The sequence below is a fragment of the Glycine soja genome, chromosome 7, assembly GCF_004193775.1.
Source record: "Glycine soja cultivar W05 chromosome 7, ASM419377v2, whole genome shotgun sequence".
In the NCBI taxonomy this organism is placed as follows: Eukaryota; Viridiplantae; Streptophyta; class Magnoliopsida; order Fabales; family Fabaceae; genus Glycine; species Glycine soja.
Genome location: NC_041008.1, coordinates 43895226 through 43922136, shown reverse-complemented (window position 1 = coordinate 43922136; position 26911 = coordinate 43895226). Strand labels below are relative to the sequence as shown.

Here is a 26911-nt window from a genome sequence, read left to right as displayed (position 1 = left end):
AAATTCAATGCATGGTTGCTCAAAAACTAAGTCTTCTTTTGACTTTTATTGCTATTATCTATGTATAGCTTCAATTTCAATCCTAGTCGAATATTATTCATAAAATATCTTTCCGTTAGTGGTACGCTTAGTCATAATCTGGTTGCGTACGAGTAGTTCCATTTTGCTACTGACTGTACCCACTAGTTACCAACTGTTAAAAGCCAAAACCTGTCCCAACTTTTCATTTTTATAATCATTTACACTTTCTTTAATAAGAGGCAACAGTTAATGTGGAGTTACTTTCTAAGCATCCTCTTGTGTTCTTTTGAGATCCCTATTTTTCTTATATATAAAAAAAAATACAAATTATTTAAGGTGAAGGAAAAGATAATCAGGTCCAGAGTGAAAACAAGAACCTCAGTGAATACTTAATACCTACACTTTTTAAATGCTTGATACACGTAAAACGTACAACAACAATAATTGAACTTCCACCTTGCGTATAAAGTCTAGTCTGCTTACACAGCTCAACTTGCTAACTAAGCCTCACTTGTAAAATTCAATCTGATACAATGTAAAGGGTGGCGTATTCTAGTATACTTACACTAAATATTACAGCCTCAAGGTTTTGGTGCATAATATAGTAGTATTTATACATGCCACAGTAGTATATATTATAACTTACAAGTACAATTGTGTATACTAACCAAATAACTAACCGAAAAAAAATCCTCATAGATGGCAGAAGCATAAATATATGTGTAGTTGTGAATAACTGGGATGGCACATCAAATACTAATAGATTATCTCGTAGGAATTGAGAAACTCCAGCTCAGCATTTGGCTATTGTTTAAGTATACAAATGAACAGTTTGTTGCTGCTGGTATTCTGACTAGGATAGATTGGTGCTTTGGGCTATAAAAGTTAGGCTAAATCATGTTTTTGGTTCCTTAAAATATTATGATTTTCTTATTTGGTCCTCCATTTTTAGAAATTATTTAATCCTTTTTTTTTGTTTCCAAAGTAGTCCCTATAGTGTTAGGCCAGGCTTCCATTTGTTTTGTACGTTAAGTACTTATGCAGCTCTAAAAAAATACGGTACCAATTGACAAACTTGTGTCATTTAGAAGGACTTAATGGCAAATGGAAAAGTAGTGGTAGAGGGACCATAAAGTAAACAAAAACAACACTTGTGGGACAAAACTAACAGACAAAGGGACTGCATGGGAAATGAAAAAAAAAATACAAAAACTAAATTACAGCTTTTTAAAAATGGGAGACTAAATGAAACATTCGTAATAATTTGAGATAAAAGCATCAATTAGCCTAATAGTTAGTACAACACAATGTTTTCATCTTACTGTTGTTCAGCACTAGAATGCCACTAGTTAGCGGAAAATATATTTCAGGTATTTTCATGCAACAAAATTTCAAGCGTTTAGCTAATTCTTTCTACTGAAATGATTATATTAACGAATGAATAAATCAATGAACAATAGGATACAAAATACGTGTAAGATGATTAGTAGTAACTAACATATAACCTAAACATTTAAAAATGCTCAAACCTCAGAATCAACAGTTACAACTCAAAAACATAAATGTCTTACTCACAACATACTGGCTGGTGTTCTTTCTGCAATTTCTCCCAAAGGCATAGCACCATCCTCGGACTTTGATAATGGGCAAGTACATAATTTGATCCACATCGAGCATTGTAAAACCTCTCATCATTTTCATAATGCACATCTTTACCACCATTCTTGAACTGTTCGATCCATATGCCCATTGCAACATCTTCTAATTTAAAGAGCTAAGAATAATATTAAAAAATAAATCAAATAAAGGTGATCTTACATTAAAAGAGATCGAAAAAAAAATAATAAAACAATTCTTTTTTTTATTCAATAGGGACATATATAACAGGCTAAACATATGATAGAAATAATGCAATGATAGAAATTAAGTTCTTTTACAAATACACCTGAATCTAGTTTAAGATAATACTTGTTTATTATGCCTATTTAAGTTCCACTTGACATAAGTCTGGGGTGAGTTTTTATTTTAATTACATGATGTTATTGTGTTATTAATTTGTTAAAAAGTTGTTGTGATTATTGTGTTATTTTAATTACAAAGGCATCATCATCTGTTTTCATGATGTATTTAGAAGGGATGATTTTTGTCTGCAATTTTGATAAATAAGAGCTTATTAAGTAACTCATAGAAAGTAAAGACAAAAAGGAGAGAACCCAGTGCCACCACAATTTTTAAATGATATATTTGAATAGATAATAAAAATTGTTGTATCATTATGGCCTTGAAAATAGTTACAGCCAACTTCGTGATTTGATCAACAGATAAAAATGACACTATCACAGAAAAAAAAGGTTGTTAGAATACTAGAGAATAGCTCAGAATATCGTTATTGGGTCTTTATAAATTAGAATACATTGAGTATGTTACAGGAATTAGTGTTTTGTTTTTTTGGTGTCACATCCTTCACAACAATTTGAATATAAGTTTATTATTTTGAGTATTCCTATTCCTCCTTTATACTTAAACCCTATAATTTTAACATGGTATAAAAGAGAAATACCACAGTACCATTCTCCATTACTAGTATGCTACCAAGTTCCCTAAAATTTAGAGCTCCACATTATTTCCATGCTTATTTTCATTAATGTTCTCCTTCCGACACTCCCTTTATCTTCACCCACCGCATCTATTAGTGCATCTTCTCCCTTGTATATTATTTCCACGTTCTACTACATTTTCTTTATTTCTTTGTACTGATATATTATAAAATATTGGTTACTGAAAAAGACTAATAGAACTTTATAATACCATTCCATCTAAAGGCAGTAAGCAGTTAACTCAATAATATATTCTTTGCATAACATCTTAATCAACTTACCCCCATAATGCAAATTGCAGTTGTCTTCAAAGAAATCAAACTATAATAATCTACAAAAGGCATTAATTGAATATCTCCATATGCTTGAGCTTTAGTCCCTAACTCAAAATTAACCTTATTGTTCTTGTGCTGCAATCGAATAAAATAAGATGTCACCCAACAATTTTTCTATAAGAGAAGAAAATATTAAAAAATAAAAAATGCTATAATGCAGAATGCTTGGTGGAGTCCACAATAAAAAATTTGATGGATTGGGGTGTCAGAGCTCAGCAGCTTTGATTTCAGTCTTCACCAATCAGACTTTAATAATGAATCTGACTTCAGCATTAAAAAATTTCCGGTTAATATCCCAACTACTTCATATTGTCATTTCACATAATTTAACTTCTTGAGTATATTTCTTAATTAATATGGCACTAGCACTTCACTCTAGTCCACAAGGGATATCAAGAGTGAGTTAGAATGAATACGTCTAAAAATTCTTTGAGAATTAAATTGTGATTTATTTTGGGTTATTTATTGTATTGAAATTATTTTTATATGATTATGTGAAATTATTTAAGGGGTTTGAGTGCTTATTTAAGTCTATATTGATCATATATGATTCACCTTATGATTTATTTAGTGAGAGTGACCTGACATACATATTGTATGGTATGTCTTGTTATGTACTCCTAAGCGTTCCAGTGTGATTTTTCACTAACATGGTATCACATTGCATATAGGTTTGAGCCTTAGTATAATTGTTACATAATGTCTGTAAATTGTTTATTATGAAATTGATAAGTATTATTATGTCTTGACCCGAGTGTGTGATTCATGTGTAATGTGATTGGTGATTGAAAAATAAATTTTAAATGATAAAGTGGTGAAATGACATAGATTGTATTAAGTTATAAATTCTTTTATAATTTATTTTGATCATGTCTTTGTTTATTTGTACTTTTTTTAAAAATGTGATAACTCACTCCCTGTGTTATTTGTGTTTGAATATTGTGATGATCTCAAACCTTATGTTCATGAGAGTAGATGACTAGGTGAATGACTTTAAAGAACCTCGTGCTAGAGGACGCTGAGCCACGATACTCATTATTAATTTGTTAAAAAATGAAATAATCATTACATTATAAACAAGTATTATCTTAAACTAGATTCAGGTGTGAAATAAAAACTCACCCCAATTAAAAGTTGTTGTGTTATTAATTTGTTAAAAAATGAAATAATCATTTGTTAGAAATGAAAACCAAAATTGTACTTACATTTTGGTCATTAATTTAAATTTACTTCATTATTGTTGTGAAGTTTATATATTTGAAAAAAAAATTCCATATACATTTAGAATTTATAAAAGTAATAAAAAAGTAATTCTAAAAATATATTTTTTAATTTAAGGATTACAAAATAGTAATTGATTGTAATATTGCTTGAATGATGACTTTAGTTGTTATGATTGTTTAAATGTGCAGGTTATGGTTAGAACTAGATGTTTGAGTTGGACTTTAGACAGAGTTATTGGAAGAGCCCTGAAGAGAGAAGTAAATTGTGATTCGGATGAAACTTCTCAACGGCAAAGACCCACACCATTTGCACGTGGGCAACGGAAAGCTGCTCCTATTGCTAGTGATGTTCAGCACGTGGATCATGCAACTGACGAGGTCCATGAACAACCTGAAGAAGTAACTGTTGATGATGTAGTTCCTGATGTCGAGGATTTTTCAGGCAGGTCCCACGACACATTAGTTCTGATTTACTATGTTCATCATCTTGCAATGACTGTTTGGAAGAAGAAGTATTTGTTATTATCGTTGAAATGATTTAATTTTTTTTTCCAAGAACATCTTGAGTTGAAGTTATCCTCCCATGGAAGGAAGGTTGAGAAATTTGACAGACTTGCTCCAGAGATTGAAGACTTAGTCATTGCCACATGATTAAGTCCTCTGATTGCATGTTCCTTGGACATTAGCGATCAAAGACTTATATCAGCTTTTGCGGAGAGGTGATATAAGGAAACTAATAATTTCCATCATCCTATAGGGGAGGTGACTATCACCCTCGATGATGTGGCATCGTTGCTTCATTTGCCCATCACAAGAGCTTTCCATAGCTTCAAGACTTTTCCGTGCTGTTAGTTGAATTGCTTGCAGTTAGTGTAGATGAAGAAAGAGTTGAGACAATACAATGTCAAAGGGCATATGTTCGACTATCGTGGCTGCGAGACATTTATCGTAGCAAATGTGATGTCGTGTAGTGGACTATAGCAGATCTTCGTCCATCTTAACAAAACATTAAAAAATTTCAATGACAAACAAATGACCCCTAACACACAATTTTTTTATTTTTTATTGCATTTAATAATATAAAACATTAAAATTGATAATCACATATATTAAAAAACCAATAAAATCAAATTTTTCTTCTTAAAATTCATAACTATATAATACATAAAAATTGATAACCTAACCATTTATACTAAAATAAATAATATTATTGAACTTAATTATAATTAATCAAATTAAAAGTACTAAAAATAACCAATTTTAAGGCACAACGACTCAAATAACTTATAAGTCTAAATTATTTTAGAATTAATACCAATTCCAAAATATAAAAATAAATACTTACAAATTAATCATCAAACTATACTTATTTAATAATATTTAAAATAATAATACTAATTACATTTAAAATAAACATTAAAACAATTCTTTAAAAAACAAAAAATTATCTTACGAATTGACAATCCATAAGTAACTTATGAATTATTAATCCGTATGTTACCTACAAATTGTTAATCCGTAAGTTATATAAAACTTACGAATTATCAATCTGTAAATATTATATAACTTACGAATTCATAATCCTTAAGTTTTAAACACACAAAAAACTATCAAAGACAAGTCAACTTACCTACGCCGTTAACAATCACATCAACCACTACCACAACCACCACTTGCCGACGTACCTCCGTAAGACTTTCACCTCAATCAAGGAGGACACAACAAACCTCTCCCCTCACGAGAATGAAAGAATGCGACGAACCAACAAAGAAGAACACATGGGAATATTTTTAGAATATCATAATATTGCTGGGTGCACAAGCAATATACTTGGTGCACAAAGCAACAACCACCTTTGCATCCTTGTAAGTTCTAAAGAGAGTATTCTCACATTGTTAATGTAATACTAACCTGTATAATGAGAATACTACCTACATATACTTGAATTTTTTTAATTAAATTCATGAATTATTTATCTTTTTTGAATAGTATCCTAATTTTTTTTGTTCAATTGAGCCTTGAACTTGAATTTGTTTTTCAGTCACAATACAAAGCATATTTAATCATTTCTAAAGTGATTGCATGACATAGTTTCACAAATCAAAATAAATCAGGAAACACTCTATTCCTCTTATAATATTTAAATCATGATCTTAAATTAAAGTTGATGATTGTATTTATAATTTTTTTTATCTTTTAACCTATCTATTTTTATTTTGCACATAACTTATTTATCTACTAATTTATATATATTCATTTTTTTTACATGAAATTGTGACGAGCTCTTTTTTATGAAAAATTAATACTTTGGTCCTACAATTACGTTTATTTTTTATTTTTTACTTTTTCCCTTTATTTTTATTTAGACGTTTAACCTTTTTTTGGTACAGTATTTAGTCGTTTAACTTTGTACCATCGAATATTTATATGCTTTATATCAACTCTTTAAATATTTTGTATGAAAATAAGAATTATTTTTATAAAGTTTTGAAATTATTTTGGGTCTAGATATGGGTGTTACACGAATATTTGTTAAAAAGTTCAAAAATAAAAAATTCTATATGTGAAAGGGGCAAGATGAGAGCAAGTAGGATCCTATATGAGCTGTGTGATTCTGTATATGTACAAAGAAAACTATTTCACTCAATATTATACAAGTATTGGATTTATATGATATTCTAACAAAAAATTGGAGATATGGGCCTTCTCCGAGACTCATAGCAATAGATAGATTTCGAACCAATTCCCTCCAACTAACTGTAACCGTTATCTTCGGGTAGGTATATGGTTCCATTCCTGAAACCAGCATTACAATCTCAGTCCTGATATGAGTGGGCTCATGTGACTGTCTGCATGGGTTGAACGGAAGTCATCAGGTGGACTAATCGGTAGAATTTCAATAGAGCACAGGGCTGTTTAGATAGGGACTTGACTATGATGTGATGACAATGTATAGTCCTAGTCACGGGCACTGCTTCCAAAAGTTGAGGAGAGAGGGACTGATCCAGGCATCTGTTGGGGGGATAGGTCAACACTACGGGCATCAACATGGGGTGAATATGGCTTTGCCACTTTATTTTTCAGAACTCCCTGAAATAACAACGCAAAATAGTTTCACTCAGAAGTAAGAACTCTGTAAACATTGGGAACAAATATATATGCATAAGCATGTTTGTTTGGAGTCGCGAAAGTTTTTCAGTGTCAGTTTTCTTTTTAATCCATAGGAATCGGATACAGGTCCCAGGGGATTTACAACAATTCACGCACTCTGCTCAACCAAATAAGTTAAAGCCCCTAGGTACCTTTCAATTGCAGGAGGAACTAAAAATATACAAATGAGTGTTTAAGGAAACACATGAAATAAAAACAAACCTTTGATACTCCTGGACCATAAGTGTTCAATGCATGCTGAATTGAAGAGTAAATTTGAAGAGCTTGATGGGTTTCACGGATGCATTTTATAATGCGATGATTTTCTTTCATATCCATTGACCTAGATTGCAAATATAAAATGAGCTGTGATGGGGGAGCTTTTGGCTTGTCTTTTTTGCCATGAGTCAGTTCCATAGTACCAAGATCATCCCACAGAATATCCCACATTATTGAACATGGATCCCTTGCAGGGCTGAACTTTCTCTGAGCAATAATATTGGATGGTTGCTGACAATGACAAAGATTGATGAGTAAGTTGACTCAAGAAAATGGGTTTTATTCATTGTTTTCAATCATGAATACATACTTGCAATAGTATGACTCTTGTATGTGTGACCACGAGGATTTTCCCTTTTGGAAGCATGAAGTGATCTTCATAAGCATCTGATAAGGCAAACTTTCCGCGAACCTTGAACAGATCAACCTGACCAAAAAATGAACCTGATTCTGCCAACTGCAGTATGACCTTCATGACAGAAGTATTACAATTGTTTAGCAATTGAGCACCCAAAAGAAAGTAGGTTAGAACACATGCAATAACCAAGAGTAAGAAAAAGAAATTAGGAAAGTTTCGTTGATAGGACATTTTGGTAATGCAGTATGTCCAATGAATTACAAAGCAAAATATTTTCATAACAATGGCCATCCACATAATTGAAGTTCACTCTCACTATCCGCTGATTGCTGGATATCTTCAGGAAATACAGCACTAACAATTCAAGGGTAACAGCTAATGAAGCTCAAAATTGGTAATATTAACAACTGTGTTGTTACTAAGTTTATAGTGAATAAATAAAATTTAGTTGAATGAGGAGTGAACATTATGTTAGTTAACTGAAGGTGATAGTTAAACAAGAAATACAAGGGTATAGAGCACATAAGTATGACATTATTATAGTTATCCTCTAATGTCAGAAATGGTCAGTAAATAAATTAAAGACGAATTGAACCCTAAAACTATTTAATAAACAAAAGTAGTATTCCAAAGCAGTATCCTCAATCTATAAACACAATATCTGTCAAAAAGTTGTGCATTTTAAAATTAAATTGTTTACAGTTCAAACATTTGTTTCTGCAAAGTGAACAGAAGGCAATATCTCTTCTTTAATCTTCCCAAACATGGGTCTAAATTAACAACTCTCCCTAGAATTTCAATAACAACTAGCTTTCTTTGATTCAAACATATCATTTGCGATATTTTATAATTTAAAGCTTAAATGTAAAAATAACAAATGAACTTTAGATCTGCAATAGCAAGTTGAACCCATGGTACCTGTCCTTGAGCTTTGTACTCATCGTATAGTTTTAGCAGATTATCACCACCTATAACACGAGGCAGTCTCCTCCTGAGAAGTTGTTCATCAGATGTTATAGCAGATGCAATTTTCATTCTCATAGCATTAGCACCTTCGGTTGTTTTTGACAGAAGATCCAAAACTCCACTCACTGGTTGTGCAGCGGCACCAATAATTCCCTTCCCAACACCCTGAACAAAACCCTCCACACCAGAAGATTTTGCTCCTTCAAGAGGCTTTGTTAAAATGCCAGTCACCCCTCTGAATAAACCTTTAGCTAATGCTCCACCTCCCTCTCTTATAACATCACCCAAATCCTCCACACCTTTGTTTTCCTGTCACACAAAGTTACATTAAATACAGGTTTATTAGCATCCTATCAAACCACTGCACATTATCTGAGTTTTTTAAAACTGAAAAACTAAAAATGACAAAAAAACAAAGAGAGAAAGCACATGTTAAGAGAAGCAACACCATATTCCCGGGCTGTTGCTTAATAGCATAAACTTTTAGGTTCAGTGGTTGGAGCTCATTCTTAATATATATCTGGGACTTATCTAGTGAGAACAAATCTCATTTTAAGATAAATGTGGGTCATGCAATCATAACTTGTGCACTTATCTTTTAATCTTAAGCATTCAAATATAATTGAATGGTTTATACTTATTGTTCTTATTTGTGTGTGTGTGTGTGTGTATGAGTGATAGTGGTGGTGGCCATGGTAGATGGATTTAGCTTTTATGATTTTTTTTTTTTTTTTAATTTTGGACAGATTCAATGAGCATTCATTACTGTTAACTGTTATTTTCTACAAGAAGCTATTGGATGTTGCAATTGTTTCAAATCTCATGTTATCAATGAATTCTAAACCTTCATAAAACTCTTGCAGTCAGTTATTCTGTTTTTCAAGGGGTTTCATGATATTGGATCATAGTAATTAAAACATAAATGCTATGCATGGATAATTGAGTATATTTTAGTATCAGGTAAAGAATCATGTGATAGCACCATCTATGAAAAGTGCATGTTCATAGAGTTTCTAGTCTAGGAAAATAGAGAGAGAGAGAGAGAAAGGAGTAATGAAGAAGTAGAATAATTATTCATTAACCCAAGTGATTCAGATTTACAAAGAGTATATATAGACAATTCTGTTAGAGAGCCTAACAGAAACTGTCTAACTAACTTCTAACTACTAACAACTAACTAGCTTCTACTAGAAGCTAGAGGAGTCTGCAGTTGAATAGCTGCATCTCCTTATATTATTACTTTAATACATGTTTTTTTTTGCTCAGCAAACATAGATATGATATATTAATAATGAGTACCAGTGGTACTGAAGTTACAATATTATAGGGGCCAGCTGGTTCCTATGATTAATAGTAGGAACAAAGCCAGCACCATAGCACCCTGCTACCTAACCCATGCTACAAAAGTCCATCCCCCAAACTTCCTATGATTAATACATGTTAAAATACTAGCCAGATAGCAGTTAACATGCTTATATTTAAAGATTAATATTCTAGGGGCAGGTCTATCAAATTTAAAGCATGAGAATCAAGGAAAATATTGCACAAAAGAACATCCAATACAAACCTGTCTCTGTCGACTTTGAATAAATTTTTTATCCATAGACAATGCAGCTACACCTTTACTCATGTGTCCAAGTGCGCTACTTGCATTGCCCAATATATCGACTCCTGAGAGAAGCTGAAGTGGTTGGCCTAGTAGATCCTTTCGGACATTTGAGATAGCCATGGTAATCATAGAACTCTTCCTCATGCATACATTCTCATTAAACCTCTGGTTTATCCTGACCTGGTTAATGAGTACACGTTCATTGTTAAGATTATTATTTCACCATATTCCCCAAGTCCTACAAATGAGTAACGTTATTCTCTTGGCGAAATTTAATCACTTTGTAAAACCTACATGTACTCCTAGTTTGAAACAAATGAGATATAAGGTTGATTACTTGAATTCAGCAAGATACTACAAGGGATTTTAAAAGTGGTTCATCAGGTAAGGTAACTTACAGAAAGAAATTAAAATACTTACAGGCATATTTTCTGTGTTACCCAATGCAGTCATTAAGGATGCCCAGAACCCAAGCACACCCCTGGGTCTTTGACTTGGTGACATAGCCATAGACACTCTGAATCGAACTTCCGAAATATTAAGGACACTGTAATTCAATGTAATGTCATAAGCAGTTTCAAGCAAACCCTACAAAGATAATCACACATTTCCAAGAGTCTTACATACCCAATTTGAATTATTGGATCAACTGATGCAGCAGTTGTTTTAGAATCATACAGCCTACTGAGCTTCACCTGCTGGATCATTTCATGAAGGCGCCAAATAATAGGTTCGTGAATGTTTATCAGAAAGGCAGAAGAACTTTCTGGCCCCTGCTTGCCAGAAACCAATCATATAATAAATTAGTCTCTCAATTTATAAAACAAGTTAAACATCGACATTTTTTTCATGAATAGTAATTATAACATGGTGATGCTCACATGTAGACCAATATATGGATAGACACAAAGATCCAATGATCCATTTGATTGCATTGTAATGGAGCATTTCAGGATATAGTCAGTTTCTGATACAGCTCTCTGTGGCCTAAAGAGAACTGGCATTGGAGTTAGTGGCAGTTGGTTGTCCACTTGTAGCCCACACATTCTGATTTTGAATCTGGAATAAGATTGAAATTTTAGTTTCAAAATCAAATAATGGTACATAACGGAATGACTAAACAGAAATAAATCTTGTATAGTTACTTTAAATCTTTAAGGCAAGTGATCAAGTTGTATTGGTTGACTAGATACTGAGATCTGAACTGTATTTTTACCAAGAAACTTAAGAAATAACTTATGGAAGATAGATAATCATCAGTTGAATATGCCAAAACAAGTTCTAGCCACATTCAAAGATAGATCTCTTGCAAATCTTACCGACTAATTCCAGAGCCCAAACCAGTTGAATATGCCAAAACAAGATTCTGAACAGAGAGATACAAAATTTCCTCAGGTGTATGATCAATAATAGATATCCCAAGCTCAGCAAGATCAAAGTTGATGTGGAATTCACAATCTGTAATTGATGTCAGTTGTTGCTTTTGAGAATCATTCGTTGATGATAAATGTCTTCTTGGAACTCCAGTAGGTTCATTTTCAGGCATCCAATCACTGATCTTAACAACATTGGTTTTTTCTTCCTTTACAATAGTAACACGCAAGGCTCTGGTTGGTCCATCATTTACATGGATGGATTGGTGATCAAAAATTTCATCAATATCAAACTTGAGTGATTTCATTGGGTCAGTTCCATCTACCAAGAGTTCCAATAAGCGTCTTCTACCAAGATCTTCCCACAGAAATGAAGCAGCAGAATTTGGAACAAGTAGCTGCCAGGAATCAGGGATACCATCAACTTGACGAAAGTGAATGGGCAAGAACATGGAGCGATTTTCAATCCTGTAAACATAAATATAATTAAAACACTTGCAATAATATGGGACTTTCCAACATAATACATTACACCTGCATAAATTGACTCAAGCCAGGGAAAATAATTGCTATAATATTTCATATAACATAGAGGGATACAGGTGAATTCCTATATTTCCCTTCCTCAATGTAGAAAAACAAATGGCTCACAGGGGAGAAACTAAGAGAACAAAACCTGTAAGGACTTGATAGTGAATCTGGACGGAAAACAACTTCAAAGCGTGATTTCTTGGCACCACTTCTTACTGCTACCCTTATTTGCATAGGTTCATCTCCAACATCTTTTTTCAAGCTAATGCGCATTACACCTTCATAGCTTACACTAAATGGTGTACTCCATTTGTAGCCATCAATGCGCAACTGAATGAATATAGATCCTTTATGAGTTACAGAAAACAATCCAAACATGTAAGTTGGACAAGAAAATTAATAAAACGCACCTTCAGAAGTTCAACTTTGGCTGATAACTGCCAAGCAAAAGGCTTTGGAGAATCCGTGGGATGAATCCATACAGCTGACTGAGTATCACATTGCTGCAGGCAGAGACTACATCCAAATCTATTAATGAACAATGTGTGCGGCTGGAAATGAACCACCTGGACATTAAATACCTCAATAGTTAATTATATTGGGATGATATGGAGTTGGTCTTGAACCACATGATAGACAATTGCCATTAATAATAGGTATCGCCAGAAGAACAAAAGAAGATAAGTGAATTATTTGGTTTATAATTTACTGAAGGCAAGTAACACTAAAGACTATAGACACAACCTTTGTTCTGTCTGAAGTCATGTTCAACAATGCCGAAAGCTTGTAGTAAGATCCATCAGAATTGAAAGCCTTGACATCAATACGTTCCTGCAAGAATTTCAATGAACATTATATACCATGGTGGAACAAAACTAGGGAAATGCTAATGCATTGCGACAAAGATAGAGTAGGGTTTGTCATTTTATCAAAAAACACCTTTTTTTCCAGTTCAAGCAGAGAAATCCCAGAGCTGTAAACTTCAGAAGACTGCATAGAAACAGAAATGCCCAGCCTAGTATCTTTAGGAGATTGAAACATTGAAACTCCACTACGACCAGCATAATCTTGTGGAGAAAGCATGCTCGGAAATGGACTGTTGTCTTCAATTACTTCAAGTACTTGCAGGCTTCTCCTTGAATTAGAATGCCTTCTATCCAATGAGCCTATGGGGTTTTTCAAGGCAGTTTTGGCAGACTTAACTGCCCTAGAGAGTAGGACAGAATCCATCTCTACATTTTCCAAAGGTTCCACTTCCACCACACGGTATGCCAAAGATAAAGAAGAATCGTCGACAATCCAGTAAGGGACAAAGAGTCTTAATGTTTTTGGGGCAGCACTTGTCCCGCCCATATCATGTTCAATGCTCACACGTAATTTCCTGCAAGATGATAATGAAGATTATCAATGCTACAATAAAGATTATGCTAATTAAATGAAAGGAAGATTATGTTAAAAAGAATAGCTATAGTTCTGCACCATTACATAACCCAATGGGAAATAATTTGCATGAAGAAATAGTGGATAATTAGACTTAAAATTAGCATAAGTACAAAAATACCTTTCCCACATTCGTCTTTTTGCCTAACGAACAAGTACATAATATAAACTAGAACATTCATTTCATAGAGACATTACATTTAAAGCTTCTTAACCAAGCTCTTTGATCACCAACCTCCAAAAACTAGTTCTAATAGAAAAATATGAATACATAAGAAAAAATGATAAAAAATACATAGACATTGACATGCTGGAGGACAAACAAACAATCCTCAAACAGACAAAATACTTCACCTCCAAGAACAATATTAGAAAAATATTATGCAACAGAATTTAGAACATCACAAATGCAACAAGTCACTTAAAAGAAAGAGAGAGATTTTTCAAAAAGAGAGATTACAAACCTTTTACTTTGCCGGTGAATCATCCAGAAAGATGAGACATGGTTCGAGAAAGAAGGATCCAGTACAATAGTTGGGTCCTGTGCAGATGAATCAAGTAAAGAAGATGATTGTGCATCAACTAGATTGCAAAACAAACAATTTAAGACAATTTCTCAACTACAAAATAAAATTTGCAGAGCTACATTAGTTATCACCTTTTCCATAACCCAGCCACCCTGCACAAACAAAGTAAGATACAAGGGTTTCTGAATATCAGCTGAATAGATATGTACACTCTGACGAGAAGATACGACACCATGATGCCGCTCAATGCAATTTCCTTCCTTTGTTTTCTCTGAGATTGAAAATTCAGCAGGACAAGGAAGTCGGTTCTCCAATTTCAAAGGAGAGTTAATAGATATTCTCCAATCATATACAGGTACGTTTAGTTCAGTATTGAGAACTGAGGCATCTGTACACACACTAAACCACAACTGTTTACTTCCACTACTAGGATTGCAGCACACAAGTATATCTTTTTTCTCAAGCTCATTAAGCTTCAATGAGCAAGTGGGTGTTACAGAAGTCAGTCTAGTAGAACCTGGATCTAATAGTTGGTCTTTGCTATATATATAACTTGAACCAACAGCAATAGCACAACCCCATGAGTATGAGGGCTGAGAATTATCAAATTTAGGTCGAACTTGCAAACATTGGTCAGAATTCTTTGATGAGCTTCTCCATGATAAAACAGCAGAAGCTCCAGGTTGCACAGTACTTGCTCCACCCTGCAAGCTTTCTGTACCTTGCTCAGACAAAGATTGTCTTGTACGAATCCATCGCCTTCGACGCACAACATCAGAGGCTGATTTGGTTGAAAAATGTGAAGAAATAGGAGGCCATCTTAGGCTTTTAATGTCAGGTCCATATGCCCAGCCTTCCTTGTCAACATATTGAGACTTATCTATGGACCAACCCGAAGCCCATTTCCACCCAGGAGGAAGTGGAGGCTCAAAGAAATCCTTTAAAATGGTACAAGTGAATGAGGAAAACAATCATAATGATGGAATCTTAAGAGAGTTAACAAGTGATAAAACAGAAAATTTATAAATATACCAACCTTAGATGAGTATGAGAAGTCCCTTGTGCTCCAATGTCCAGGATTATCATTGTGCACAGCTGGCCAATTGTTACCCCAACCAGATGATGGCTGATAATACTGATTTTGAAAGACTTCTGCTGTTACAGTGTTAGAACTGTTTACTCCAAGCAAGGAATCACAACCATGAGATGCATGACAAGTCAAAATATTCAAAATAACATCTGAATCATTCACTACTGTAACAAGACCCCTGAAAATTACATGCTTCTTTCCATTTTTCATCACAACTTCCATACCGATATACTCATTCTGTAATGATATTGGAGCCACTGATAGTGGAAGCAACGATCGAATACTCTCCCACTCACTCTCTGGGCCAAGCCCCACCCAAAAACCCATGTCTCTATCACCAACGTTCTCACTTTCTATATCATTCTGAAGGTTAGCAATTTTGTTTCTTTCAAAATAAGAGGTTGAAGCAAAGAGGCATCCATCATGCATGGCTTCAACATTTTGCTGAACCTGTGTAAAAGTGAAAGAGGTAAAACGTAAAAAAATTCTAGACATTAAATAATTCATTAAACAGACAAATCCCATTAAAATGATTATAATATACCAACTGACCAATCTATTAAGTGGATATGATCTAATATTTGGAACATCATTTGGTTGATGAAACATTCTCACGGAAGCAACCTTCTTTAGAATGTTTGCACCATGTCCGACAGAAAAAGAAAGTGCAGCCACAACTTCCCCTGCAGGATGAATACATAAGTTTTAAGGAAAAAGCAGCTGACAACATCAAAACCTTATACCACTAGGTGATATGGAAAAAATACTACTGAAACTTATCTAATATATAATATTATTTTTTGCGGATAAAAAAAAAAACAAAACCTTATCCCACTAGGTGAGGTCGACTACATAGATCACAAGACGTCATTCGGCATGGTTAAAAACCAAAGTTTCAAAAATATTATTAAGCAGCTGCGTTGGAAGAGAAAATATATAACTCCAATATGGAAACAACAAATGACAACTAATGGTAGGAAGAAAATATACTACATTGGAAAGTTTGATGTAACTGATTAAATTACTCTGATGGACTGAATCAATAGCATTAGATATTGTATAAACAAAGTCTCACTAAAGAGGACATCAAGTCATCAAAGAATGAATTACCTTTTCCAGCTTTTGCGGCGAGATTTGTAACCTCTATTTCCAACTTAGCAGGGGCCTGTAATGAATTTGAAGTGAACTTCTAAGTATTCAAAATTGATTGGAGGGGGGGAGAAACTTCTTATTAAACAAAAAATTCAAAAACACGAAAAAAAAGGGAAGGCTGTACCAGAGCTTGTGCTAATACTAAAGCAGGTCTAAATTATAGTATTAAATATACACACAATCTTACATGCAAGAGTAAATAAAAAGAGAAACCAGCTGGATGTAAAATGACCATGAACATATATGAAGTGATGCCTTAGAAAAATGACATTTCAGGTAATGTCATTATTTTCTGGAAGGCCAAAGTTTCAGCTCAAGATCTTCCTAAAAAAAATTCACTTAATGTGTGTATAGGAATACAAACTTATGCAAAAGTATAAAACTAATCAATTACCAATGCAATTACCTTTCGGGGAACTTCAAATATGAAAAGTTCATTCCACTTTACTGTGCCTTCAACCTGATCTTTGGTTCTTGATACAACAGGCTTCACACACTTTGTTCTTGCACTCTGGGGAAAAAGCTTTTGCTGTTCTGATGCTTGGCTATCAACAACAAGACGCAAAGCACAGAAGAAGTTATGGCTGTTACCATCATTAATAATAGGTAAGCCCTACAAAATATGAAATGAATTGTTTCAATATTTTGGGTAGGAAGGAAAATCAGTCGATCAGAATTATGTACATGCCATTTCAACATATTATAACCTTGGCTTCGAGTATCTGCACAGCAACATAATAACGTGCTTCCCTGGATTCATTTGCAACATTTAACCTATTTGAAAACCTTGGAGGTGGAATCCAGACAGAAACACAATCGCCATTCTGTAGCTTGTCAACTGTATCTACATCATGCTCTACTCTTTTGACAAAAATATCACAGCCAAGTTTATTTTCAACTACCACAGTCTGCAAGTCATCCTCATCTAGTGCAGAAAAAGTTGTATTTTCTCCTTTGCCTTGTTGACCACCAGCCTCCTGCAAACCCAAACAGTAAGGCTTTTAAAATTTGTTGGGCTTAAAGGATAAATGAATAAAAGATTCAGAATTTGACCGCATTTAGCTTCAATGCTTTCTGTTCAAGATCTAACTGTTGTCTCCACGAAAGAATGCTTCCCACAAAGGATTCAAGATTTGCTGCACTGACATTTACATTCAAGATACTGGTAGCAGAAATTCGAACTCTCTTCCCAAGTCCTGATGGTGCGTTGGTGTCAAAAGTTTCGAACCTAAACAAGTTAGAAAGTAAAGATCTAGTTAATGGCATATTCTCAACAGGACAGCTCACAGATATGCAATGTCCTTTCTGCAGAATTACAGAGGAGGGCGCATCCAATTTGTTTTTCCATTGCTGTAAAATACAACCCATCTGGTGGGACACTATGTCATGGCTGCAGATTAAAGGTGCTTTCCCGTTTAGTCCAAAGCAGCACTTTCTCCATCATTTTGGTGTTCAACTTGATGGAGTAAGGACAAAAAGATGGCAATATTGGTGGTTAGCCTTAACTTGGTCTATTTGGAAGCTTAGAAACAATATAGCGTTCTCTAATGCAACTTTCAACGCGAATTCACTATTTGAAGACGCAACGTTTCTACTTTGGTCTTGGCTTAGGAGTTTCGAGAAAGACTTTACAGTCCATTTTAATCAATGGGCAAGCAGCTTTACACAAAGTTTTATGCAGCAGCAGAGGATTACATAGTTAGGAATTTATTCATGTAAATTTTATATGAAATCAGTATCCATAGAGTGGTTCCCTTTCAGAATATGAATGTCTGGCTGTGGAACCACTTGTATGGCCCTTTTGTACTATCAGTACCTCTGGTACTCTATTCAATATATATATTATCTTTGCTGAGCAAAAAAAAAACAAGATACAGAACCATCAGTATCAGTTTGTAATTAAAATATTGTACCAAAAAAGTAAATAACAATTGATTACTTGAATATTCCATCGAATGGTTCCACAAGTGGTTCCCATGCTTCTAAATGTGCATTGAAGGTTGATGCAACAATTGAAGCAATCAGTACTGCATTCATCCCATCTAGTCCCCCATGGGTTGCAAGCTTCACATTTGTAATTGTAGTGTCAAACAGGGGTCTCATCTGAAAGGGTAGTTGAATTCAGCATTGAAATTAAACAATGAGTACTCCTTTTTTTTTTAAAAAAGTATTGCTAAAAAATTTAGAGAAGAATGGCAACTATTTTCATATTTCATAAGGAAAATACCATTCCACATAAGCTGTCCAAAATCGTCAGGGAAAAGTATCGCAGCTTTAGCTCAGCATTTATGTTTTCCCGAGTCTTGGGCTTCACCGAATCACCGATTATGTATGCCAATCGGCTTGATGGCTTTTTAAGGTCAGAACGAGCCAGAAATGTGCAAGCCTGCACACATATAGGATGATAAGTAACATTTTTTTTTCATGGGGGGGGGGGGGGGGGGGGGGGGAAGTAGTTGAAAAAATGTCAAAAGCTCAATATGACCATAAGCTCCTGTTCACTTTAACAATTTTTTTTTTTCACTTTTAAATTTCCAAAATGCCAGTTTCCATTTTGTTTTCTATTTTCAAAGATTTGTATAGAAAACAGAAAACATTTTCTTAAACCAAATAGGCCATTAGGCCCTAAGCTTTTTCCATAGCACATGGATCAAATTAACATGTACCTAGCTACAAGCATAACAAAGAAACCTCTGTATGTCACACATAACTAGAATCCATTAATAAAATTTATTATTTTATAGAGTGAGCCAAGTGAATGGGAAGTCATGTTTAACCTGGTTTTCTACTTTCCATAAGCTCCAACATTGAGGAGATTTTGAACTTGATGGTCTCGAAAGAGGCACTTCATGAATGTTTGCTTGGCTAACAAGATCCATCCTTGGACAGCAAAACAGATCCACACGTGGAGCTTCATCTGTTCTGGAGACAACACATCCTAGAGAAACATAACCAGGAGGAGCTATAGGATACCAGAAGAAAACTTCATCAAACCCTTTCCCTACAATATGGGAAACATTGGTAAATTGAACAGGTTTTGAAGAGATATCAGGACTGTCATTCTTGAAGATTATTCCTAGTGCGGGAGGTTCTAGGCTGAGGACAAGAGAAGAGAAAAAATATTAGTCCCAACAAAAACATTGAGGTAGTTAACTAAAAGATAATCACAGAAAGTTTGAAAAAACACCAACAAGTCAACAGGTCTAACCCTTCAGTGATGCAATCACCCAAGACAGCATAACCATGACGTGCGATTGGTCGCCAAATGGAGACTGGACGACGGAGGTCGCTGCCTTTGTCCCACCATATCCTTTCAAAATTCGGTGTAGACATATAGCAATTAGTTGCTTTGGAAATGGACTTGAGAATATCCCATCCAGATGTATTCACACTTTTGCTTGTCTGCTGATTGTTATTGTCATGATCAGAAGGATAATCCAATACTGGACCTAACAGGGGAGCTCGATTTGAATTCCAGACAAGCAGATGATTTAAGTCATAACATCTTTCTTTGAGAGGACAACCAGTGGAAGAATGTGCAAAAAATGAGCCGATAGCATTATCAAGGCGCCATATGCTAAAGCCAGAGGTAAAGTGATTATTTAATGGGATATTAAATAAGCAGTCTGTATACTTTGCTGATGTTACCAGATCAGAACGTAAGCAATGAACTACATGATTTGGGGGTGGCTGGTTCCCAACATGCGCAACACAGCCTAGCGCTGTGTACCCTGGGGGTGCAATGGGCATCCAAAGAGAACAATCATTTCCATCAATAGAATGGTCTTCACTTCCACTGTGCCCTTGAATATTGAGGAATGACCCAATAAGATGGAAATCAACTGGCTTCCTTACGCGGCCATATGTGTTACTTACTGCCATTACTGCCTGTGAAGGAGGAATTGGCCTGAAAAGACATGGAAATATAAAATGAACATAGTAAGGAATCTAGGTAACTTTGAATGCATCATATCAGAAAATACTCAAAATTTACAGCAAATTCACTGGCAAAATAAGTAATGTAGAATGCAGATGGAACAACTATATTATCTGTTGTGTTCCAAAATTGTTTTTGGTAAATTCAAATTAATCTAATTATGAGCTAACTTGCAACAGATACAGAAGTTCAGAATCTTTCTCCTCTCTCTTATTCTTTCTCTTATTCTTTCTCTCATTCTAAGTTTTCCTTCATGATTAAGGTAGCAATTTTAATTGGAGATTATCAACATTTAAACATCAGACAACTTAAATATATTTGGTATTTTTTAATACTAATACCGACAAGTTAGAGAAGTAATGGGATGATTTGACTGAAATTATACCATTGAAATCACGATACTCAATTACTAAAGAGCACTTTCTCAACTATGCAGACAATTTTTTTGAATTTGGTATAAAAGAAAGAGAGTATCTTGGATTCATAGAATGTGAATTTAGGCTTAACTCAACTCCAAAAGCTAACTCGAGGGGTGAAGGTTGTCCCTCACTTATATACTTTAACCTGACTTTATCTTTAACCAATGTGGGACTTGGATTTTTTCCAATACACCCCCTCACGTCCAACACATCTTGGGCTTGGTGTGTGGATAACATGGTGGGTGACCTTATGAATTAATCTTGGATATGCTCTGATACCATCCTAGATTCTTAGAATGTGAGTTTAGGCCTAACTCAACCCCAAAAGCTAGCTCGAGGGGAGAGGGTTGCCCCTCACCTATATACTTTAACTTGGTTTTATCTTTAGCTGATGTAAGACTTGGATTTTTCCCAATAGAGGACAACACTAAAAAAAGGGCATAACACCCCGAACGAATCACACCAGAATTGGAATGAGAGGGATTCAGAGGTTGTGCATGTATGGGACTATACAGTTAAGAATGACTTAAAGGAATTAATTGGTACTACATATACCACCAAGATGCATCTACTTTTCGATAGCCTATCACTTAAGAATTTCACAGTTAAGTGTGCTTAACTAGGAGTAATTATGGGATTGATGACCTTCTGGGAAATTTTCCAAAAAATGTGTGAGAACAAAGCATGCTGAAAAGACTCGTGTTGGTATGTGGGAACAGTCAATGATCTTGAGAACAATCAAGCAGTGTCAGAGCTGGTTATCGAGGTCTCAAAAAAGACTACCTAAGAAAGTTCTAACTGGTGGAATATTCTGACTAACAAGGAGGTTAGTGAAGCATCACCATGTGAAGTGTCATAGTGTGAGAGCGGCTGAAAAGTGGACAATTAGGGGCATTACAAATGGTATCAAAGTAGACCTCTCTCCCAGTACAGTATGGTTCAAGGACAAACCAGGCGAAAGCTGGTGGGGATGTAACACTACGAACGAATCACACTAGAACAAGAAGGATCCAGAGATTGTTCAAGTATGAGGCTGTACAGTTGAGGATGACTTAAAGAAATTAATTAGTACTCCCTATACAAACAAAATGCATCTATTTTTCTGTAACCTACCACTAAAGATTTTCACAGTTAAGTGTGCATAACTTGGAGTAGTTATGGTATGGGCAACCTTCTAGGAAATTTCTCAGAAAGTGTATGAATGATGACAAAACACGCTGAAAAGTCTTGTGTTAGTATGTGGGGACAGTCAATGATATTGAGAGCAGTCGAGCGGTGTTAGAGCTGGTTGTCGAGGTCTCAGAATGCACTATTTGACTGATGGAGGGATCTGGCCAACAAGAATATTTAGTGAAGGTCACCTCTGAAGTGTCGTAATGTGAGAGTCACCAAGAAGTCGACAATTAGGAGCATTACAAAAGGACTATTTTAAATGATATTTCATGGCATTTTTCAGCTTTGGTTTCGATGTTTGACCTAGTTGAATACTCTTAAAAGAAGATTTCATAGGGGAAGATCAAGTAAGTGAATTCCAGAATATTAGAATGCAAAAAGTAAGGTACATATGAAGAAAAAAAAGAATATACCTTGATGTTACACAATCTCCTAATATAACATAATTTGCAGGAGCTCGAGGTCTCCAAAAAGTAATGTTGTTGTTGTGACCAGTTTCTGCAAAAATAGTTCATTTTAAGAACCTGGTCTTTCAGTTACGTATGGTACACAATGTATACAAGTCAAGTTGATAAATTGATTCCATAAAAATAAAAGAAAAAATTGTAATCAGGCAATTCACAATTAGGAATAAACCTTTCTCAGACACCCAAATTCGGTCATAGTTGGTACATTGAACAAGAGGAATTGCATTTCCAAAACTTAATGCAGCAGAGGCCTGACTTTGCAGATTCAGCATAAGAGACAGAGCACTAAGTGAAAGATGTATACAGATGTCCGTTGATAGCAAAGATATATTTGTTTTGTCTTTCACAGAAGTATATCCCCCTGATATATCCACTGGATCTAGAATGATAAGACCAGAACCAGCCTCAACAGAAAAATCCTTCACCAAGGCTCTAATCCAAGTGTCTTTTTCCTTGGAGGCATACCTACTCAAATATATTGAAGAAAGTAATAGGTCAAACTCTAGTCAAAGAAAATCTTCCAAATTTTTGTTTTGAAAGAATGTATCATCAATGAAAAAGAGAGAAACTGAATTGTTTGAGACAATTGGGAGAATTATTATTTGAGAATTCTTGCAAAAAATAATTCCAATTGAAGGAACAGTTAACAAGTGCTTCATAATGTCAGAAGAGTGCTTATTAGTTAATGGTCTAACCCTGAAACGGCATAGTCACTTTGTTCCTAAACTGAAAATATTTATACCAAGAATTCTAAAATCATAATTCTCCAAAGAAAATTTAATGCTGTCTCCCATGATATATATGATATATCTTACATGAAACTTAGATCCAACTTTGCACGAACAAGCTTCTCGCCATAAAATGAATCATCAAGAAATGACTTAGTGCCATCATAGAAGGTGAATTCAGAAGAAACAACCTAACACCAAAACACAACAGCACCATCAGACAACATATAAGAAAATGAAAACATTAGTTCTTCAGGGGGTGTATAAGAGTATATGTTTAAACTCTTTGTTTAAAAGGTTCACTGTCTAACAGTAGACCTACAGTAGGCTAGTTTTTCTTCTATAACTGATTTGTGTCTCAAGTTAGTTATTGAGTCTAGTCAGTGCTGAGTAGCTTCTCTAGTACCCTGTGTAGCCTATAAATATCTGTATGATCCTCCCCACTTAAGAAATAAATACACTCAAAGTTAGTTTTAGTTTTCTGTTATTCTGTTAGATCTTAGATTCTTTTAGGGTGGGGTGTTTTTTCCATGAATTAAACTAGAAAAATACCTAATTCTTTTAGATTAAAGCAAGACAAATATCTAAACAATAGTATATATGTAGAAGAATGTTATCTACGCAGAATTGAAAAAACCATTTTTGGAGCTTATTATTGTGGGCTTGGATTTTAATGAAACTAAGCATGGATAATTACTGACTCAATTCAATGCAGGTTGAAGGGTTAGACATGATAAATAAAAAAATAAAAAACTGGTCAAATTTAATTAATATTGGTAGGAATTTCATATTTGTACTTTCCCCTGTTTCTGAAGGAAGGATCAGCATTTTTGTTTCGTGTTTTCCTTTTTAAATGTAATTAGTCAAGCAAGGGAAAGAACTAAGCAAAATTGCAGAAATAAAAGATGCTGTTGCTAAGGCTGTTTAGATTTTATTACAAATTACCATATGATCTGGGCTAGTATCAAACAATATATGCTTGGTATAAATACCAAACAATGCAGATAAAACTCGTTTGCAAGATGCAAAAGGCCATCTGTATGGCCTTATGCAGGCCCCACGGGCATGGTATGATAAGCTGACTAAAACACTACTCAGATGTGATCCCTCACGTCTTATTCTTTATATGTTGATCTATCTTGATGATATTATCACCATGGGCTCTTCCCCTACATTGGTGCAAAACCTGATAACCAAACTTAACACAGTTTTTTCTTTGATACCATGAAGAAAACAGAGAAACTAATTGAAAGAAAGAGTGTATTTGCTATTTTGATATTCTGAATCTCTAGACATAGAGATCAGGTATTCATGGTACAACAGGAATGAGAGGCAGTTTAGTAACTGCTTGTGAGCGAATTAATGTCAGAGCAAATTAATCTATTGCTTACAACAGAAGCTGAAATACAGTAAGCTAGCATAGAATCATATACTCTATTACCAAGAGGCAAGAATAAACGCAGAGATCAAATTAAGATAATGGTAATAATTAGAAGAAATGTAATGTCTTTTACATATGTGGCATTAAAAGCTTTGCACATATTATTCATGGAAACATTAAAGATCATCTACCTGGGTCTCAAAGGAAAAACTTTGAGTTGCATTTGAACCACTTTGAGAATCTATAGAAGTGCCTGATGTTTGATTCACATTGTCAACGCTTTTCTCATCACTAGATGGCAAATTGCCTGAAACCACCATATCAACACCATCTTCACTAGAGATTGAGTAGCTGCTATCATTACTAAGGTATGTATACTTCCTTAGAAGAGAACCATTCTGGTAAATAAACAACAAAGGTGTAAGCTTCTAATAAGCAAGTAAGAGGGGAGGGGGGGCAAATAAATTTTGGATTCCCAACAAGAATTTGCAGTGCAGTACTCGTAGTGTTCTTAAGGTATACATTTTACAAATTATATTGGTATTGGTATTAATAACATTGAGGAAGCTTTGGATTCCTAAAGGTGTATTCAGAAAAATTTTATAGCTCTCAAATATAAATAGGAAATTAGAAAAATAACCTACATACTGACAGGAAGTGTATTACCTCAATTTTTACATTAACAAATCGCAATTTTTTGCCATGTCCAATGACAATAATTGGTCTAAACCTTGTGCTTCGAACTTCCTTTGCATCTGTTTCAACAGATAAACAAATAACCTTTCCACAACCATCATACGTATATTCATCAATGCCTACCGAATCAGCAACTAGCTGTTTAGATGGGGAGAGGTGAACCACATCTTCTTCCTGCTTGTAAATTGATTCCATCAGCACTATGCTACTGTTTCTGCTGATAGGATCGTTCTTTGGATCCATTTTTTCTTCTCTTCCAGTTAGTGCTCCCAAAGAAGGCACAAAAAACTCAGCCACTGCAAGAAGAAAATCTGGCACAACAAGGACTCGAGGTTGCTGCACACGAATCACATATGATTGGGATGACACCCGCCACCTGTAGTCCATCAAGAACATTGTTGAAATGGGCATATCATCAATTTCAACTTCACTGGTTGTCCTTCTAAAACTACCCGGGTTAAATAAAAAGGGAACATTTCCAGTAACAGTTTGTTTGGAAGCATCGGCAGATGATCCAAGCATCAGACGCATTTCCGGTTTTGTATCAGGGCGGACATCTAGTACAGAGAATTTTGGAATAGTCACAAAAAGGTCTGTGTCTGATAAAGATGTCATACGATAAGAAACCCAAAGACCTTCCATCTGCAAAAATAAGCAATAACAAAAAGTAGAATGAAAGATGAGCATGTTCCATTTAGACATATCACGCTGAAATAAAAAAGTGAAATAATTTAGTTAAGATAAAATCAAAACACCAAGAAAATGTCGTGGAAACAAATTCAACAGTATATGTAGACATCTGACTCATCTACTTAAAGTATGAACACTCACAGCAATATGAGCCAATGGAGACTCCCCATCAGTGCCATTACAAAGCTCCAGCAAGGCATGGTTCACTGTAACAGCTATGATTGTAACTGTTCGGGACAACAAAAGTTGACTGTTCAAGTTAACCTTATCAACAAGAAGCCTAATAGTATCCCTTGAACCAGATTTTCCACCACGAAAGCTAGCAGGGAGCCTTGGTTCTTCAGATAAATTCATGTATGTACAATCCAAAATCACCTTATATTCTTTATCAGACATTACACCATGCAATAGATCCACCTGCTCACAAGCTCATAAAATTAACTGAAGAATTTGGTGTCTTTTGTGGACTGAAATACAAGAATTAAAGCACATGAAATAACAACTGCTTACAGTATGAAACTACTGTGGATATAAGAGATACACAAGATTTTCATTTATGTAGATACACAAGATTTTCATTTATAGGCCAGTCAAAACAAGGGGAAAGTGTTATAGACTGATAGCAGTGTACTCTATATATTGCTTTTAGGTGTAGCATGACTTTTAGGTTTATTAATTGATTGTCTTCAATCTTTTGTGGTTAGCAGGGTCATGTTATGTTTGTTTTCCCATTCTGCATTCATTAAATGGGTCAGTCAGACATAAGTGA

The 26911-nt window shown here is 34.6% G+C and overlaps 1 protein-coding gene across 2 annotated transcripts in view; it reads right to left on the bottom strand.

The window, feature by feature from the left end:
* Nucleotides 1–6647: 6647 nt before the first annotated feature.
* LOC114419925 overlaps nucleotides 6648–26911 on the bottom strand; it is a 61736-nt gene continuing 41472 nt past the window's right edge. For both annotated transcript variants that reach the window (XM_028385745.1, XM_028385744.1), the window contains exons 33-63: nucleotides 26284–26559; nucleotides 25423–26094; nucleotides 24948–25154; nucleotides 23463–23566; nucleotides 22817–23112; nucleotides 22594–22678; nucleotides 19860–20558; nucleotides 19429–19747; nucleotides 18879–19037; nucleotides 18591–18754; nucleotides 17705–17879; nucleotides 17359–17628; nucleotides 17058–17264; nucleotides 16610–16664; nucleotides 16052–16182; nucleotides 15446–15949; nucleotides 14541–15347; nucleotides 14347–14423; nucleotides 13382–13823; nucleotides 13187–13273; nucleotides 12853–13008; nucleotides 12588–12772; nucleotides 11858–12379; nucleotides 11420–11597; nucleotides 11166–11311; nucleotides 10959–11085; nucleotides 10497–10718; nucleotides 8882–9238; nucleotides 7916–8074; nucleotides 7549–7836; nucleotides 6648–7266 (exon numbers count right to left, since the gene is read on the bottom strand). In XM_028385745.1, the coding sequence (XP_028241546.1) occupies nucleotides 7135–7266; nucleotides 7549–7836; nucleotides 7916–8074; nucleotides 8882–9238; nucleotides 10497–10718; nucleotides 10959–11085; nucleotides 11166–11311; nucleotides 11420–11597; nucleotides 11858–12379; nucleotides 12588–12772; nucleotides 12853–13008; nucleotides 13187–13273; nucleotides 13382–13823; nucleotides 14347–14423; nucleotides 14541–15347; nucleotides 15446–15949; nucleotides 16052–16182; nucleotides 16610–16664; nucleotides 17058–17264; nucleotides 17359–17628; nucleotides 17705–17879; nucleotides 18591–18754; nucleotides 18879–19037; nucleotides 19429–19747; nucleotides 19860–20558; nucleotides 22594–22678; nucleotides 22817–23112; nucleotides 23463–23566; nucleotides 24948–25154; nucleotides 25423–26094; nucleotides 26284–26559 (8208 nt within the window). In that variant the 3' untranslated portion in view covers nucleotides 6648–7134. The remainder of the gene's footprint in view (nucleotides 7267–7548; nucleotides 7837–7915; nucleotides 8075–8881; nucleotides 9239–10496; nucleotides 10719–10958; nucleotides 11086–11165; nucleotides 11312–11419; nucleotides 11598–11857; nucleotides 12380–12587; nucleotides 12773–12852; nucleotides 13009–13186; nucleotides 13274–13381; nucleotides 13824–14346; nucleotides 14424–14540; nucleotides 15348–15445; nucleotides 15950–16051; nucleotides 16183–16609; nucleotides 16665–17057; nucleotides 17265–17358; nucleotides 17629–17704; nucleotides 17880–18590; nucleotides 18755–18878; nucleotides 19038–19428; nucleotides 19748–19859; nucleotides 20559–22593; nucleotides 22679–22816; nucleotides 23113–23462; nucleotides 23567–24947; nucleotides 25155–25422; nucleotides 26095–26283; nucleotides 26560–26911) is intronic.